General features: G+C 41.3%; 1 protein-coding gene across 1 annotated transcript; it reads left to right on the top strand.

Annotated features, from left to right (window-relative positions):
* The first annotated feature begins 5,589 nt into the window (after positions 1-5,589).
* LOC123652624 lies at positions 5,590-10,395 on the top strand. Its single transcript, XM_045583805.1, is given in 4 exon segments — positions 5,590-5,716; positions 6,176-8,042; positions 8,044-8,819; positions 8,822-10,395. Coding segments are annotated over 4 exon segments (4,344 nt in total).
* The last annotated feature ends 8,934 nt before the right edge of the window (positions 10,396-19,329 follow it).

Below are 19,329 nucleotides of genomic sequence, written 5' to 3'. Positions count from 1 at the left end.
TCATTGCAGACAGAAGGAACCAAGTCACCAGGAAACTCTAAAATTTGTAAAACATGCTATGTTCACCACGCCCTCTCTCCCTAGCTACTTCCTTACCAGTCTGCCCTCTAGTGCAAAGTAGACCCAGAAAAATTGACATTTTGAGAAATAATTCTCCTTTTTTTTGCTTACCTAACAATGTCTTAAGAATTAAAGAGACATATTAGCCACTGCTACTATTCAGGGAAATACTTAAGATATACAAGAAAAGAGAAGGTAAGCAAAATCTCATTAAATTATCCCAAAATAACATTGATATGTCTATTTTATTCATTTAAGAAAGAGATATACTTGAAGCCTGAACTGAAGTAGAAATAGGGGAATATCATGGAAATAAGACCTAAAGTCTGACTCAATGTTGACAATGTGATTTTCCTCACCTGTAAGCATTACCATATTTTAGTCCCAAACACTACTACCCTTTATACATATTAATGAATGCACCAAACTTTAGCTTAAAGTAAGACGATGAGCTATGACTCCAGCTGTAAAGTAAACAAAAAACAAATGAATATTTAGATTGTACTTGTATTAATTTCCTAGGGCTTCCCTACAAATTATTTCATATTGGGTAGCTTAAACAACATATATGTATTATATCACAGTTCTGGAGGTTAGAAGTCTGAAATCAAGAGGTTGTAGGGTCATGCACTCTATGAAGTCTCTAAGGGAAGAATATTTTCTTGCCTCCTGTAGTTTCTGGTGTTTGCCAGCAATCCTTGATGTTTCTTAGCTTGTAGATTCATCACTCCAATCTTTATTTCTATTTCACATGTTTATTTTTTTACTCTCCATATATCTGTGTCCAAATTTCCTTCTTGTTAAAACAATATAAATAAATCCAGTCTGACCTTATCTTAACTGATTACATCTGCAGAGGCCCTATTTCTAAATAAGGTCACATTCACAGATTTTAAGGATTAGTATTTCAACATATCTTTTTGGGAGACACAATTCAACCTATAATAGTTTTAAGTTAAATCACTGACTTTCTCAGAAACTATAGTCAGCAGTCCTGATGTATCTTTTGAATGGCCATGAGTGATATAAATGGGGAAGAAGACACATGGTCCACAGAAAGCAACCATGTCATAGTGTGTATTTGTGTATCAGGACCATGGACAGTAGCTATAGTTTTTTTCCCCCACTACTTCCCCATCACACCCCAATTATTAGTTACGCTTATGCCTTCAGAAAAAAAAAATGTCTTGAACTAAATAAGACTAGTAAAAGGGCTATTAGATTGTTTTCCAAGTATTTCTAAACTTGTTAATCAGTTTACTGTAGTCAATATAACTTTGCCTGGTAAGGTGCAAAGTTTATAGTCATACTAGAGAACAGCTTGCTGGTTTATAAAGGTTGCTTATCTTTCTTTATTCTATGGTTCTGTATTCACTTTAAAGTCATAAAACATTAACACTTGGCTTAGTAAATGTTGATTTTGTGAAAGAAAATGATTTTTACCATTTAAACTTTTTCAGAACTTGTTCTCAAAAACCAATAAAATTATCATAAGATATATATGTGGTTAAATGATCAATATTTGTGTGGCTTTTCTAATATTATGTATATTAAATTAGTGTGAAAAGAGATGCAAATGAATTAGACTCTATATATTCTAAAGTTGGAATGGGGGGATGAAAGTGAGAAATGTTAAAGAAAGTGAGTAGAGTGATCATATCAAAGAGGGTTAACTACAGAAGGCCCTATATGCTCTTCTGAGGAGCTTGAACTTTCATTAAAGAAAATGAGGAGGTATTTAGATGCTTTAGACAGATAAGTGATATGATTAAATTTGTATTTTATTTAAATAATCTGTTGATTGTATAAAGGATGATCTAGAAATTGGTAAGTCTAGAGGCTGGCAGAGATATTTAACAGGGGTAATATAATTAAAATAGAAGATAGGAATGGATTCGAAAGATACATAGGAGATTGAATCAGTTGGTCCTTGTTATAGGAAGTTAGCTCTGACTTAAATGACTTAGAAGAGGACTTGGTTTGGGGATGGGGAATAATGAGTTTGGTTGCTGATGTGAAATTTGAATTACCTTTGCGAGTTCAAAATCTGTATGTCTGTAGGCTCTGCTGCAGAAGAATTTACCTATTTTCTAAATCTCTGGTATCAATACTTCACACTGGTCTGTCACTCAGATCATATGCAGGTTATCTTTACATGTTCAACCTTGTATCACTCAGAGCCTTAGAAAATATGTTTTTGCTTGCTAGACATTTCAGATGCCATCTCCAATCCTTAACTGCTTTAGATAAAGGGACTGAAGAATTTATTTTGACACCTGGTGGATTTTTATTGTCTTCAAGCAAAGAGAAACTCTTAGGTGTGCTTCCATCTAGGACAAGGACCTTCTTTTTAGGACATTGACAAAGAGAAAGGCTGAGAGCATTGGCAGCATTGGAAGGCATATTTCTTGACACAATGTACATGTGTGCCATGACTCATCAGGTTATATGGTTTCTATTTCTATTTCTATTTCTATTTCTATTCTATTTATATTCCATCAGGTTATATGGAATGTCAGAGATTAACACGCCTTTAATCTTACCAACCAGATGGCCCAGAACCTACTGAGAGATGAAAGGATGTTTACACCAGGCTTTTGTACTTTTTAATATACGTACTTACGTATGCTTTTAAATAAATGTACTATATTCCTTCTTGCCATTTGGTTATTGATTGCTACTACTATCAGTGTAACTGACTAATGCTGTATCTTTCTACAATCACTGTTTCTATCTTATGCTTCAAAGCTGCTATGAATAATGTAATAATCTGAACTGCATTCTCCAAAATTTGTAAGTTGAATTGCTAAACCCCAGCACCTCAGAATGCAACTGTATTTGGAAATAAGGTCTTTAAAGGTGTGTTTAAATTAAATGAGGTCTTAAGGGCCCTAATCCAATATAACTGCTATTCAAATAAAAACAGGAAATTTAGACACATGCATGCACACAGAGAGAGGAAAGACCATGCATAGACAAAGGGAGAAAATGACCATTCACAAGCTAAGGAAAAAGGCCTCAGAGTGAAACCAACCATGCCAGCACCCTGATCTTGAACTTTCCAGACTCCAGAACTGAGAAAATAAATTACTTTTGTTTAATCCATCTTCTGTGTAATCAGTCTGTGGTACTTGTTATGGCACCCTAGCCAACTAATACAATCAAGAAATGAAAATATCTAGTTTTAGAATTGTACATGAACTGTGAATAAATACTTATTTAAAGTGGGGCTTGCCACTGAGTCAAGTTCCTAGGCTTTAGTAGGCAAACACTATGTATCAGTTTTAGCCTGCAGCAACTCCTTTGGTTTATTGTGTGACTCTGGGTTACATTCTAATTTGAACAAATTACAGGATAGGTGTTTCAGATAGGATAGGTTATGATTCCAAAAACAAGAATTATAAAATAAACTTCAGGATTCTGTTCTGATATGCCTTCCTAGTGCATTTAAAATTATATTTAATTTTTCAAACCTAATCTACCTATACACCAGCTATAAATTTCCTATCATATGCATATATGTCATTTTTATTTCCTTTCCCATGGCTTCACAGGTAATTACAGGCATCATAGTCTTACTATTTCTAGTGCCTGATGCTCCAAATTAATGTTGAAATGCAATCTGTGGAAGTTCAGAAATGTTGACCAAAGTTCACTTGAAAATGATTTCTCTCCCTTTACTTTTCAGGACTTCGGTATTAGATGGAAATCAGAACCGTTCTGCAGCAAGGGGAGAACAAATGCAGAAGTAGATTTCTGCAGTAGTAACGTGGACCATTAAATAGACCTGGCAGTCAGGAAAGCCATATGGATTTCAAAAATAGCACCCATCTGTCTGAGAGTTGGTAAATAATGAGTTGCAGGCCTTGGAACATAGCCTTGGAAGCAAAATCTGACTTAGGTTCTGAAAAAGCTATAGAGGCACTCCTCAGAGAATTGCAAAAACATGTACCTTTTGCATTCCAAGAATAATAACCAGGCACAGAGAGATAGTGCCAAGTTTCACATTTAAATCAAGCAGCACACACAGGATTGAGAGGTGAACTTTAGCCCTTCCCCAGTTGAGTGCTGGTAAAACATACTTCCTAGGTTCAAAGGTCAGCACTTACAAAGGTGTCTTGGCCAGATACCTCAGGCACAGAAACATGTACTCAAGATACATAAGTTAAGCATAAATGTATTTAAAAAACCTACAGTTTAAATTACATATAGAGATATAGATGTACATACATACACATTTATGGAACTTAATAATCAAGAGGAACATATTGGCTGAGTTTGACTAGGTCAAAGGTATTATTTGGGGGAAATAGATAACCCTGATGTTTTATCAGAAATGAAATGCCTTCATATTTCTATTCCTGGCAAATAAAAAAGAAGAAAACACTACCTTTTATATCTGTTTTGAAAAGGACATGTGATAAAAAATGGTGTTCAAGTTATGATTCCAAGTCATTTGAAAATCCAAACTTCCTTCAATGTTGTTATCTCTCACCTTCATATACAGAAATAGGAAGCACTGTATCTATTTTATGAGGTGGAAAGATTGCTGGAGATAAAATATCAGAATTTTCACTTTATGCCCAATGATTCAAAGCTCTTTGGTGTGGCAAACATCCAGTTAAAAATCATTTGGCTATTTACCATGCTATAGAAAAGTAAAATAAAGTACAGTTTTCTAATGAAATAACATGTAAACATACAGGACACCTTTAAAGGCAAATTCACCAAAAAAACAAACAAACAACATTTCTCATCTCCTATTGCAGTTGAGAGGGCAGGGTGGGGTGAGGGGGCAGGGTGGGGCGGGTCCAGCTCCAGGTAACTGGACCCTAGGCCTAACCCAACCAATCAGATCAGTCAAGGTAGCGGTATCACCCTCCCTATAAAACCCATTGATATGTTAATTTCTTTCTCTTTCTAGCCCATGCCCTTGTTGGTGTAGGTGAGACTGGGCTCGGACTAGTCCGAAATAAATACAGGCTTTCTGCAATTGCATCGGATTCGGCTCCCTGGTAGTCTTTGGGGTTTATGACACTTGGGCATTACATATGGGGCCTTGTCCGCGATCTCCAAGACTGAGGGACTCTGAATCCGGAGAGCCTGTCTGGCTGCGGTAAAAGTGTGTGAAGGGATCCCTGTGGGAAGTGCCGGAGAGGTCTAGCGGACGCGCTATTGAAGACCACGGGCCGGAGAGATCAAAAGACTTTTTGATCCTCCTTTAGGAGGGACATAGAATTCCCTCTCAGGACGAGGTAGTATGCTTGAGGCCGTCGTTTAGTTTTAGGCGCCGCTTCCACGAAGTTGGAAGGCTGTTCTTGGGCCCCCCCCCGCTCCCCGTCTGTTCCTGTGTTCTTTGTTTGTTTGTATGTTTGTATAGGGAAAGGTTTCAGTTTGCTCTTGTTTGTAAATTTGCTATAAAAACTTAACTGAATGTATTGAATTGTTATAATACTGAAAATGTTGATGTGTGGAGTTCTTCTCCTGGGGGCTGTTGTAATTTTATGTGTTATTTTATGGACTCACTGTATGAATGTTATGGGACAGACTCAGATTATTCCTTTAAGCACTGTGATTAATCATTTTCAGGAAGTAGAGGCAAGAGCTAATGATTTTCGTATGGAGGTCTGGAAGGACGAATGGCAGACTTGTTCAAGTGAGTGGCCAGCTTTCAATGTCGGATGGCCACCAGAGGGAACATTCGATCTCCCTACCATTCGCCGGGTTCGGAGTGTCGTCTCTCATCCCAAGACAGGTTACCCCGATCAGCTCCCATACATTATAATGTGGCAGGACCTTGTGGAGAACCCACCCTTTTGGCTTAAACACTTTGTGGCTCTGCGCCCCTCGGAGCCAGAACCTATTTTTGCCTTACAGGGAATGGAGAGGACAGAGAAGAAAATCCCCCTGTCATCAGCTCCCCACTACTCTGTCTTGCAGGGGGGAACTGAAGAAGAATTAATTTTTCCTCCCCCATATCAGTTGCCTAGGGTGCCGGAGGAGGAACCTGACCCTCCCCCATTGAGGGAAGCAGATGCCACGGGGAGAGCAGGAGCTGGAAGCCCGCTGCATACCAGACAAAGAGCCTAGAGGGAACAATCCGCCTTCATCGCAGACTCCACTGTTAAGACTTTACCCCTTCGAGCCACTGGTCCCCCAGATGAGAGGGGTGATCAGCCCCATCACTACTGGCCTTTCGCCACTAGCGACCTTTATAATTGGAAAACTCAAAATCCTGAGTTTTCTGAGAAGCCAGCGGGACTTATTAATCTGTTGGATTCTATCATTTTTACCCATCAGCCAACCTGGGACGACTGCCAGCAGCTCTTGCAGGTCCTGTTCACCACCGAGGAGATGGAGAGGATCCTTAATGAGGCCCGGAAGCTGGTTCCAGGCGTGGATGGGAATCCTACCACCAACCAGGCTCAGATAGATACCTCTTTTCCTCTGACTAGGCCTGAATGGGATTTCAACACAGCAGAAGGTAAGGAGAGGCTCCGGGTCTACCGCCAGGCTCTAATGGGGGGTCTCCGGGCGGCTGCCAGAAAGCCAACTAATCTGGCTAAGGTAGGGAGCGCACAGCAGGAGAAAGATGAATCTCCAGCAGCCTTTTTAGAGCGGATCATGGAGGCATTCCGCACCTATACCCCCATGGATCCAGAGGCTCCTGAGAGTAAGGCAGCTGTTATTGTAGCCTTTGTAAACCAGTCTGCTGCAGATATTAGGAGAAAATTGCAAAGAATAGCTAGACTGGGAGAGAAGAGTCTGCAGGACTTGTTGGTGGTGGCTGAAAAGGTGTACAATAACCGGGAGCCCCCTGAAGATAAACAGGCTCGCAGGCAGACCCGAGACCTGGCTAGGATCCTGTGGGCTGCCACTATGGACTCCCCTGAGAAACGGGACCTCCGCCTCTGACAGCTTGCAAACGATCGAAAGAAGGGTAAGGAGACCTCCGGGGAAGGGAAGTGGAAACTGCAGAAGGACCAATGTGCATACTGCAAGAAGATAGGTCATTGGGCTCAAGAATGTCCTAAGAGAGGCAGTGGAAAGGGGAACAAGACAGACCGAGTAAAGATCTTGGGGCTTGATGAACTAAGTGATTAGGGGAGTCAGGGTTCGGACCCCCTCCCCGAGCCCAGGGTAACTCTTAGAGTGGAGGGGACCCCTGTGGACTTCCTTGTTGACCCCGGAGTGCAGCATTCGGTCCTCTGCACTCCACAAGGAAAACTAACTAGCAAAAAGTCCTGGGTGCAAGGGGCAACTGGTATGAACCAGTATTCATGGACTACCCGAAGAACAGTGGATTTAGGGATGGGCCTGGTAACCCACTCCTTCATGGTAATATCAGAATGCCCCTACCCTCTGTTAGGACGGGACTTACTAACCAAGATTGGAGCTCAGATAACTTTCAGACAAGGGGGGCCTCAGGTCACTGATGGCGAGGGCCACCCCATCCACGTTCTGACTCTGAGGCTAGTACCGCCTGAGGATGAGTACCGCCTCCACCAGGAGGCACTCCCAAGGAGGGATAATATGGATAGATGGCTACGAGAATTCCCCACAGCCTGGGCAGAGACAGGAGGGGTAGGACTAGCTGCTCACAGGACCCCAGTCCTAGTGGAGCTAAAGCCAGGAGAAGGTCCGGTAAGGATCAAACAGTACCCCATGTCTCAGGAGGCCCGGGAGGGAATTCAGCTACACATCCAGAGACTGCGGAGTCTAGGGGTGCTGGTTCCCTGCCAATCTGCCTGGAACACCCCCCTACTGCCGGTCAAGAAGCCTCACACAAATGATTACCGACCGGTGCAAGACCTCCGGGAAGTAAATAAAAGAGTCATGGACATACACGCAACTGTCCCCAATCCGTACACTCTCTTGAGCTCCCTGGTGCCCACCAGAATCTGGTATACTGTATTAGATTTAAAGAACGCCTTCTTCAGTCTGCCGCTAGCACCCAGGAGCCAACCTTGTTTGCCTTTGAGAGGAGGGCTACAGCGGACCACTCACCTGGACACGACTGCCTCAGGGGTTCAAGAATTCGCCCACCATCTTTAATGAGGCACTACACGAAGACCTGGGTGAGTATAGAAGGGAGCACCCTGGCCTCACCCTCCTACAGTACGTAGATGACATCCTGATTGCTGCCGACACGGCCGAGGACTGTGAACAAGGAACCCAAGATTTGCTGGTCACCCTGGGGGCCTTGGGGTATCAGGCATCCGCGAAGAAGGCCCAGATATGCAGAGATAGGGTAAGTTATCTGGGGTACATCTTGGAGGGCGGACAGCGGCGGTTGTCAGATGCCAGAAAAGAAACTGTCCTAAAGATCCCCACACCCACCTCTCGAAGAGAAGTGAGAGAATTCTTAGGGTCGGCCGGCTACTGCCGTCTCTGGATTCTGGGTTTTGCTGAGATTGCCAGGCCCCTGTACGAAGCTACCAGAGAGGGGAAGACATTTGAATGGACAGAGAAAGAGGAGGCTGCCTTTAATCAGTTGGAAAAGGCCCTCTTACACGCCCTGGCTCTGGGACTGCCAGACATTACAAAGCCCTTTCACCTCTTTGTAGATGAGCGCAAAGGGGTAGCGAAGGGGGTTTTAACTCAAGCCTTGGGCCCCTGGAGCCGTCCAGTAGCTTACTTGTCTAAGAAACTAGACCCAGTTGCTGCCGGCTGGCCACCATGCTTGAGGATTATTGCGGCAACAGCACTCCTAGTGAAGGATGCTGACAAGCTAACTCTAGGGCAAGAAATTTGGATTACAACCCCCATGCGGTTGAGGGAGTTTTAAAACAGCCACCTGATAGATGGATGAGTAATGCACGCATGACTCACTACCAGTGCCTCCTCCTAAATCCTCCCAGAGTGTGGTTTCGCCCCAGTGCAGCCCTCAACCCCGCAACTCTCCTGCCTGACCCCGACCTAGATGCCCCACTACATGATTGCGCCGAGATCTTGGAACAGGTGCATGGACTCCAGAAGGACCTGACGGACCAGCCCCTCTCAGATGCAGAGGCCACATGGTTCACCGATGGAAGCAGCTTCATGAGAAATGGGCACAGGTACGCGGGCGCAGTTGTAGTAACTGAGACTGACACTTTATGGGCAGAGGCTCTGCCGTCTGGAATGTCAGCCCAGCGGGCAGAACTCATCACTCTGACAAAGGCATTGACACTAGGGGCTGGGAAACAACTCAATGTCTTTACAGATAGCCGCTATGCGTTTGCCACAGCTCACATCCATGAGGCAATCTATCAGGAGAGGGGGTCGTTGACTGCAGAAGGAAACACTATAAAAAATAAACAAGAAATACTCGACTTGCTAGCTGCCTTATGGCTCCCAGCCAAGTTAGCCATCATCCACTGCCCAGGACACCAGAAAGCCAACAATCCTGTAGCCAGGGGCAATCAGAAGGCTGATCAGGTGGCCAAAGAAGTAGCCCTCACTGCAGTCCCTGCACTGGCCCTGCAATTGCCAGACCCAGGGAACCCAGTTCTGCCGGATCAGCCCGAATACTCCCAGGAAGAATTAGGGCGAATGAAAAGCCACCCCACAAACAAGGAAGTCAGGGGCTGGTGGTATGCTCCAGACGGGAAGCTCCTGCTACCAGACCAGCTTGGGATCCCAATGTTGAAACACATACACCAATCGACGCACCTAGGGTCCCGGAAATTAAAGGATTTGGTCCGGCATGCTAAGATCAAAATTCACCAACTGGACGCCAGAATAGATCAAATTGTATCAGCCTGTAAAACTTGCCAGCTTACAAATGCAAGGGCTGGGTCAAGTGGAAAAGGAACCCGGCTCAGAGGAACAAAGCCTGGGGTACACTGGGAGATTGACTTCACTGAGGTAAGGCCGGGAAAGTATGGCTATAAATACCTTCTAGTTTTTGTAGATACCTTTTCTGGATGGGTAGAAGCATACCCAACTAAGCATGAAACAGCCCAGATGGTTGCTAAGAAGCTACTGGAGGACATTCTACCCAGGTACGGTTTCCCAGCTGTGATAAGATCGGACAACGGCCCGGCTTTCATCTCACAGGTAACACAGGCAGTAGCCAAGGCCATAGGGTCAAATTGGAAATTACATTGTGCGTATAGACCCCAGAGCTCAGGACAGGTAGAAAGAATGAATAGAACATTAAAAGAGACCCTTTCTAAATTAACCATGGAGACTGGCGGTGACTGGGTGGCTCTCCTTCCCTATGCTCTTTACCGGGTAAGGAACTTACCCTATACCCTAGGCTTCACTCCCTATGAAATAATGTTTGGTAGGCCCCCGCCTATCATTCCCAATGTTAAGGCAGAACTGCTAACTGAATTTGAAAACCAATAAATATCTTTTTCTTTAAGAAGGCTCCAGAGGGCGCATGAGGACATTTGGCCACTCCTACAGGCCATCTATGAGGCTGGCCCCATCCCGATGCCCCACCAGTACCGGCCGGGAGACTGGGTCTTTGTCAAAAGACACCACCAGGAGACGCTTGAACCACGTTGGAAAGGACCATACATCATAGTGCTGAAGACACCCACCGCCCTCAAAGTGGACGGCATTGCAACCTGGGTCCACCACACCCATGTTCGGCCAGCTGATTCCTCTGCGATCCGGGAAGACTTCGCCAACGGATGGAGCATCGACCGAGACCGAGACACCCCCCTCAAGCTCAAGTTACTGCGTACTCAACCTGCCTGATGAAATTTTGTTTGCGGCCAGCTGCAGGAGTCGCCACCCCCCATACACTGGTTGGGGGGGGGGGGGGAGACTCACTTCTGCCCTGGACACTCCTGACCCCGCTGTGTAGTCTTGTGTCTCCACTGGACACATCTCGTGGACTCCCCCAAAATGTCAGATCAGGGCACCCAGGGCACCGGGAAGGAGGAACCTTATGCACCCTTCAGAAGTGCAAACAGTCCCATATTGGGCCTGTTAAGTCTCAAGACAATGGGAGGAATGAGAGGGCAGGGTGGAGTGAGGGGGCAGGCGGGGCAAGAGGGCAGGTGGGGTGAGAGGGCAGGGTGGGGCGGGTCCAGCTCCAGGTAACTGGACCCTAGGCCTAACCCAACCAATCAGGTCAGCCAAGGTAGTGGCACCACCCTCCCTATAAAACCCATTGATATGTTAAGTTCTTTCTCTTTCTAGCCCATGCCCTCATTGGTGTAGGAGAGACTGGGCTCGGACTAATCCGAAATAAATACAGGCTTTCTGCAATTGGATTCGGCTCCCTGGTAGTCTTTGGGGTTTATGACACTTGGGCATTACAGCAGTAATAAAGCATATGAGAAGATACAGCATAGCAGAATATAATAAAATGCATTTCTTGCTTTTAAAAAACTTCACAGCCAGATAGTAAAATTCCTACAGGAGCACATATAATAGAAAAGAACTTGTGATCAGGTTAGGAATGAAAATGTAAATAGCATTCAGTTATTATGGTCTGAATATCTAAACTCTCTCAATACTGGCAGTTTAGTCCATGATGCTTTGTATGGTTTTATTAAAAACCTGAAAAACTCCTATTATTTTACTTATCATCTCATGGAAACATACACCATGTTTATTTTGTTCACTATAGTATCTTAAGCATCTGACACGTTTGATGATTCATGAGAGGTCCATTATGAATCTCACTGAAATGAATAGAAATAGATTCTGGGATACAAAATATAAATTAAGTAATTGATATAAATGGATTGAGAATGTAGACTGAGAAAATAGAACAGCTTATAAGATGTCAATTCCTCATAAGTGTCTTGCATTTTGTATGTCTTGGGAGCAGAGGCACTGATTACCTTTGTTCTGGGCTATCTCTTCAAGAACATTTGTGCAGCATACAAAAGAGAAATAGTGTCTCCCTCCACAGCAAATGGCATTCACATTTACTGCCACTATAAAAATTTGGTTCCCTGAAACTTAAGGTTTCCCTGTAATGTCACCCACTGCATGTGGAGGTATCACTCAGCCCCCTGCTTATTGCACTATGGAAATTGGTGCTTGAGGAATGTGCACAAACGTGATGATATTCTTCCTACTCCTATTGCTGTGAGTAACAAACTAACCTTTATCTGACTCAGGAGTCTCATCCTTTGGCCAGCGTTCATGAAATGGAGGCAGGCTATCTAGTTAATTTGCAAACTTTTTATGGTTTCATACAACAAAACCAATATTAATTTGAAGTTTTCAATTAAAATAATAGAGAGAATGCTATTTCTTTCTAGGAAGCAATGTAGCTTCCACTCTGACAAGAGAAAACTGAATAAGTTGTAGTATTATAACTTTCCTTGTCCAAGGAAACTAACAAGCCTGAAATCTATAGAGAAACAGGGTCCTCCAAGGAGAGAAAATATGGACATTGGCGAGATGATAGTGGCTGAATTTTTTCCAAATACAAAATTATATCAAATCACAATTTCAAGAATCTCAGAGAACTCCAAGCAGAACAGTCACCAAACACCATAGCATACACACACACCTAAACACATCAGAGCAAACTTCTGTAAACCAATGATGACCAGCAAATCTGAGGGATATCAGAGGGGAAAAAATACATTATAGAGGAATAAATATCAGAATTACCACAGACTTCTTACCAGGAATTATGTGAACAAGAAAACAGTGGAGAGACATCTTTAAAAGTTTGGGGGGGAAATGTCAATCTAAAGTTCTTTTCCTAGTGAAAAAATACCTTTCAAAAACAAAGACTTTTTTCAATAAAACAAAATAAGAGAATTCATTTTTGACAAACATGGATGTTTAAAGAACATTTTTAAAACAGCATGATAGCAGATAAAAATTTGGATCTAAATAAAGAAAATAAGTTTTCCAAGATTGTTTAAAACAAAGGTTAATATTAAAGGCATTTTTTTTTTTTACCAAAATAGGTTACTCTCTAAAATAGTAATCTACTGTGGGTTTATACAACATAGATTATTTACTACTGGTTGCCCATCCCAAGGTGGCCGTGGGGCCCAGCTTCAGGAAGCAGCACAGATTTAGATTAGAGTGTGGCTGGTGCTATTAGATTCAGGTTGTGTAGGGCTCTGCCTCCACATGATCATTTGCAACTTCAGGAGAGAGACTGTTAATCTCTATATGCTCATCATCTGGCTAATACAGGAACATAGGAGAAAATTTATACATAATTGTTAAATTTGCAATCCATATTTCTCCCTCCATTCACCTCAATATTCTCTAAATGTGGATCCCCCAAAACAAACAATAGTATCATGAAATTCAATAAACAAAACACTCACAATACCATATTTTTGCATAACAATCTATTATATACCCCATACTACACAATTTCAGACATTTGATTCAATGGACATTACAAAATTTCAGGAATTCAGTTGTGAGATTGAATCCAAATCTAACTAGAGAGATCAAACAATACAGTGGGTCATCCACCAGTGCATGAAGTAGATGCATGCAAACCTGTTTACTGAGAGTAAGTATTAGTAAACCCACTTAAATTTTTGAGTTATAAAAAAGAGTGGGTTGAGGAGAGTACATTTTGAGGCACTGAAATTCTTTAGGCACCACAGACAAGCTATAAAAGAGATGACAAGAACGCAAAGATTGATTCATGGACACCCATAACAGATGCAACTATGTGATAGGTAGCTCTTCACAGTAATCTTCTGAAATGTCAACATGCATACATATTCCCAGAGGCTCTTGTTCAAATCCAGATTTTCATTCAATAGGTAGGGCCTGAAATTCTGCATATTTAGCAAACTCCAAGATAATACAAACGATGCTAGTCTAGGGGTCATGCAAATAGCCTAAGTAAAGTAACTGTTAGCTCCCTATCTAAGTGTAACTGTCATGTTTTATTACACACAGAATGTACTTCAACAAGCTGGTGTTCATTTTCTTATATGGTATTTCTTTATAGTAACCAACTTGAGGAGGCAGGAAGGTGTGTGTAGAAAGGGCAGATTTCCTAGTCTTAGCTCAAACGAGGTAAAAATATTTCTTATAAGTAAGCATGTCTTGTAGGATAAAAGTTGGCTGCAGTCCCTCCATAATCAGAGGCATGGCTTTTGTAAAAGTGGCTCGTGTTTAGGATAAACTGTAATCACATTTCACGCCTAATACTATAGGCTTTAAAAAAAAAAAAAAAGTGAAATGTAGACAGCCTCCATAGTGAGATTTTCAAAAGCTCTTGGCTTCAGCCAAACTGCAGTATATTTTGATGTGGTTACATGCCCTGTTGAATTAAAAATAGAATTTTACAAGGGCTGAAAAGAGATAGACTAAAACAGAAACATGAAGCAGAAGAAGATCTGAAATCCATTAAAAAAAAAAAAAAAAGAATAGTAAGTGGAAATTGGCAGGTGATGGCAGAATTGCTGAGCCAAGTGGCAATAGTGGTCAAGAAAGAAGTGAGGGAAAATATCATAATAACTGTAATACAGGGATATTAATAATATCTACTCTAATGGGTTGTTCTGAGAATCAAAACTGATGAAATTTTTGAAACACATTGAACATTTTTAAAAAATGACAGATGTTTATAGTTATTACTAGTGGCCTAGTGCACAAAATTCATGCACAGGGAGAGGGGTGTCCCTCAGCCTGGCCTGCACCCTCTCCATTCTGGGACATTCCTCTCTCAATCCAGGACCACTGGCTCCTAACCTCTCACCTGCCTGCCTGCCTGCCTGCTTGCCCCTAACTGCTCCCCCTCTGGCCTTCTAACCCCCAACTGTCCCCCATAGTCAGCCTGATTTCCCCCAACTGTTCCCCCTTGCTGGCCTGCTTGCCCCCAACTGAAACTAATATAACCAACATAATATTGTATAACAACTATATTTATATTAAAAAAAAATAAGTCCTTGTCTAATAGATCTGCCATCAGGTCTTTTTCAGCCTGAGGTATAAACTTAAGTTCTTCTCAAGTCTTTTCTGAGCCTATGCCTTTCCCTATGCATATATGGTGACTTTCTTTTAAAAAATAATCTTATTTTTCCAGTTATATTGAGGAATAATGACATATATCTCTGCATAAGTGTAAGATGTACAGTATAATAATTTGACATATATATTGTGAAATAATTAGTAAAATAAGTTTAGCTAACATCCAATATCTTATATAGCTATGAAAGAAAAAAGAACTTGATTCTTCATGATGGGAACTCTGAAGATGTATTCCGTCAACAGATTTAAAATATACCATACATGCCAAAACCGGTTTGGCTCAGTGGTAGAGCGTCGGTCTGTGGATTGAAAGGTCCCAGGTTTGATTCTGGTCAAGGGCATGTACATTGGTTGCGGGCACATTCCCGGTAGGGGGTGTGCAAGAGGCAGCTGGTCGATATTTCTCTCATTGATGTTTCTAACTCTCTATCTCTCTCCATTCCTCTCTGAAAAAAAAAAAAAAAATATATATATATATATATATATATATATATATATATATATATATATACCATACAGCATAGTTAACTATGGTGTTCATGTTACATTACAGCTTTAGAATTATTTACGTTGTCACTGGAATTTTGTACCTTTTGATTGCCTTCATGTAATTCTCCCTTTCCTCATCCCCAGCCTCTGATAATCATATATCTGATTTTGTCCTCTCTGAATTATTTCATTTAGCACAAAGCCCTCAAATTTCACCCATGTTGTCACAAGTGCCAGGAATTATTTATGGTTGAATAATTTATTCATCCATAAATGGTCATTTAGGTTGTTTTCATGTGTTGGCTATTGCAAATAATGCTGCTATAAACATGAGGGAGCAGATATCTCTTCAACATAATGTTTTCATTTTCTTTGGCTATATTCCCAGAAGTGGAATTGCTGGATCACATGGCATTTCTATTTTTAATTTCCTAAAGATCTTCCACACTATTTTTCATAATGGCTATATCAATTTACTGGCACAGTCTCACTAACAGTGCACAAGGGTTTCTTTTTCTCTACATTCTTGCCAATACTTCTCTTGTTATCCTGATTACAACTGTTTTAACAGGCATAATGTGATATCTCATCATGGTTTTAATTTGCATTTTCATTATGATTAATAATATTGAACATGAATGATGGCTTTCTAATTGTCTCTTTTATATGCAGGTGTTGTTGTGTGTTTTTTTGGTTTTTTTTTTTTTTCGTATACTAGTGTTTTATATTAATCTGATTCCCATAGGAAAAATAAGAAAAATGAAGGAAAATGAAGCATCAGCCTTTTAAATTTCCTGGAAGTCATTTCAGCCAGAAGGAGAGGGGTCTGAAACACAGGGGAAAGTACAACAACAAGGACTGCTCACATTTGAAATTAGAAGCAGCAATCAGCCATCAGAACAAAGATCCTTAATATTTGTAGAACAGGGTCCTTTTTGCCCATTGTAATGGTTAATTTTGTGTGCCAGCTTGGCTGACTAAGGGATGCCCAGATAGTTGCATTACATCACTAACGTTCCTTGTTTTTCATCCTGCGGACAGTAGACATTAGCCACTTCCTATATAAATCTCCACTTCTTATATCTACACATATCTGTTTCTCTGGAGGACCCTGATGAGTATACTCACCCTGGTTTCCAAAGCTGTGTGTAAGGTGCTCCTGGATCATGTACACAGCTGCTTGCCAAGGGGCTGGAAGGTAGAGGGGTGGTAGTGGCTACTGTGTTAAGAGCTGAAATTGGTGGAAATTATACACAATTTATCATCCAAGTCTTCCCCCAGGAAGTTGCATGCCTTCAATAAATTAATTCAAACAGATTCCTCCAGTACAATTGTCTAGGTGGGGAGAGAAATTTACTTACATATTTTATCCCATATAATAAAGAGCTAATATGCAAATGGTTGTCACACCCTCATATCATCACACCATAAAGGCACAGGCACACAACACTGGGGAGAGAGGAACGGGGACCAGCCAGGCACAAATGAGCTCATGAAAGAGGAATGGGGACCAGCCAGGCTTCAGCCCAGAAGCAGGACAAGCTGCCCGCCCCAGGGTCCAGGATGCCAGTGACTGGGCCTGTGTTCGCAGCCCAGGAGAAGAACAATCTGCATGCCCTGAGGTCCCAGGAATCTGCATTGTGGCTGCAGCCAGCCTGGGCAAAGCCAGCCCAGATCCTAGGTGCCTTCAGCAAGCCAGAGGGAAGGAAGCCTGGGTCCTGGGTGCAGGACAAGGCAGAGGTGATTAGGGGCAATCAAGCTAGCAGGAGAGCAGTCAGGGGCCATCAGGCTGGTAGGGGGAGGAGTTAGGGGCAATCAGGCAGGCCAGCAGAGTTGGTTAGGGGTGATTGGGCAGGCTGGCAGAGAGGTTTAGGGATGATCAGGCAGGTGAGCAGTTAGGAGCCAGCAGTCTCAGTTTGCAGTCCAGGTTAAGGGAACCCCACCCTGCCATGCACAAATTTTGTGCACCCAGGTCTCTAGTAAAATATAAAACCATTATGAAGACTAGTCTTAATAGCATTCACTTAAAAAAAATGATAACTATAGGCCTGGCCAGGTGACTCAGTTTGTTGGAGTGTCCTCCCATACACCAAAAAAGATTGTGGGTTCCATCTCTGGTCAGGCGAGTGTGTTTTTCTCTCACATCAATGGTTCTCTCTTTCACTCTCTACCCCTTCTTTTCTCTAAAACCAATTTAAAAAATTCTTGGTAAGGATTAAAAATAAAATTAATCACAATAACACAAATATTTTGATCCAATTGATTATATTAAGTAGAGATAGTAAATATAAACATTGTGACAGAAAATAGACTCAAGCTGCTAATAGTAATTATTAAAGTATGTCCTTCTCCACTAGAATATTCAATTTGGTCTCTTTATATATAAATTGTGAAACTACTTATATAAAAAAGAATGATTTAGATTATATCATTATTTTTAAAAATGAATCTTTGTGTGAAAATTCATACTGGCAGCCTAAGGGTTGTGAGTCTCCTAGGATATGGTTACTCAATCTGTCTGCTGATATTCTGTCCTCCTTCCTTCCATAAATACTGAGTTGTTTAAACATCTGTCATTGCTATATATTTATCTTTTTTTATGGTTTAAATTTGGTAGTGAAATTTTACTCTTTCCTAATTGTAAGTTATTCAAGGACAAGAACTATAACTTCCACTTCCCATACAAATATCTCCACATAACCAAATAGCAATGTATAAGAGGTGGTGTTGACCAAATTACTCATCTGGTGACCAAATTACATATCAGTTTACTGCATCTATGATAATAACATTTATTTCAGTTTCTTGACAATAGCTCATTGCAACTTTCCTGAGTTTTATTTTTCCTGCTTCCTGATTATCTGAACCAACCATCTATAATTAAAAAGTTAATAAAGGAAAAGAAAACTATTCCAAATAAAAGAGCATGCGGCATTATGTAGATAAATACAGTGTATCTGAACAGCTAACAATTATTTGGTGATTTTCATTATTTCTAAACAGTTTTTAATTAGATGATTTGCATTATTTTCAAAACAACTAATATGGCTAATTTCCCTTTCTTTTCATTCTAATAAATAGAGATTGTAAAAGAGACACACCTCATTAGTTTTCTTAAGTAATATATGTGAAAATAATTACTAGGGTCCTAATGCCCATTTGGCTTGCTTTTAGCTCTTATACTCTCCTTTTACATTCTTACTTCTCATTTTTCTTATTTCTCCAAATCAAATGATGCATTCATGTCAGGGGATGTGACTAATATTGTCATAGCTCAGTGCTCATGTTTGCAAGCCAGTTTGAGATGGTAAAAGGTGCTATTGCAAGTTCAAAATATTTTTCCTTTATTACTAGACAATACAAATTAAAATTGTTTCAAAGGCTCAGAAAAATTGTAAAATAAATGCATAGGAGGGGGAAGATTTTGTGGATGGGCAAATCCACTGCATTCATTGTTCATTGAGAGTCTCAAATTCAATTTTTAAAAGGGATTTTTGGCCCTGCCTGGTGGGGCTCAGTTGGTTCAGCATCATTCCATGCACAATAAGGTTGCCATTGCAATAGACACAAAACTCTAGGGAGGGAGGGCATGTATGAGAGTGGGGGGGGGCAATAGTAAGATATGTACACATATAATAATTTAATTAAAAAAATAAGGTTGCCATTGGATTTCCAGTCGGATACAGGGCTGGGTTGGAGGCTCAATCTCCAGGTAGGGGGCATACAGGAGACAGCCAATCAATGTTTCTCTTTCACTTTGATGTTTTTTTTCTCTCCCTCTTTCTTCTTCTATCTCTAAAAATAAATTAAATTAAAAAAATAAAAAAGAGATTTCTGTATTTAAAATAAACAGGAAGTCAC

This window comes from Pipistrellus kuhlii, unplaced genomic scaffold, assembly GCF_014108245.1.
Source record: "Pipistrellus kuhlii isolate mPipKuh1 unplaced genomic scaffold, mPipKuh1.p scaffold_m20_p_2, whole genome shotgun sequence".
Taxonomy (NCBI): domain Eukaryota; kingdom Metazoa; phylum Chordata; class Mammalia; order Chiroptera; family Vespertilionidae; genus Pipistrellus; species Pipistrellus kuhlii.
The sequence above is the reverse complement of the archived record's forward strand: the minus strand, read 5'-3'. Positions and strand labels throughout refer to the sequence as shown.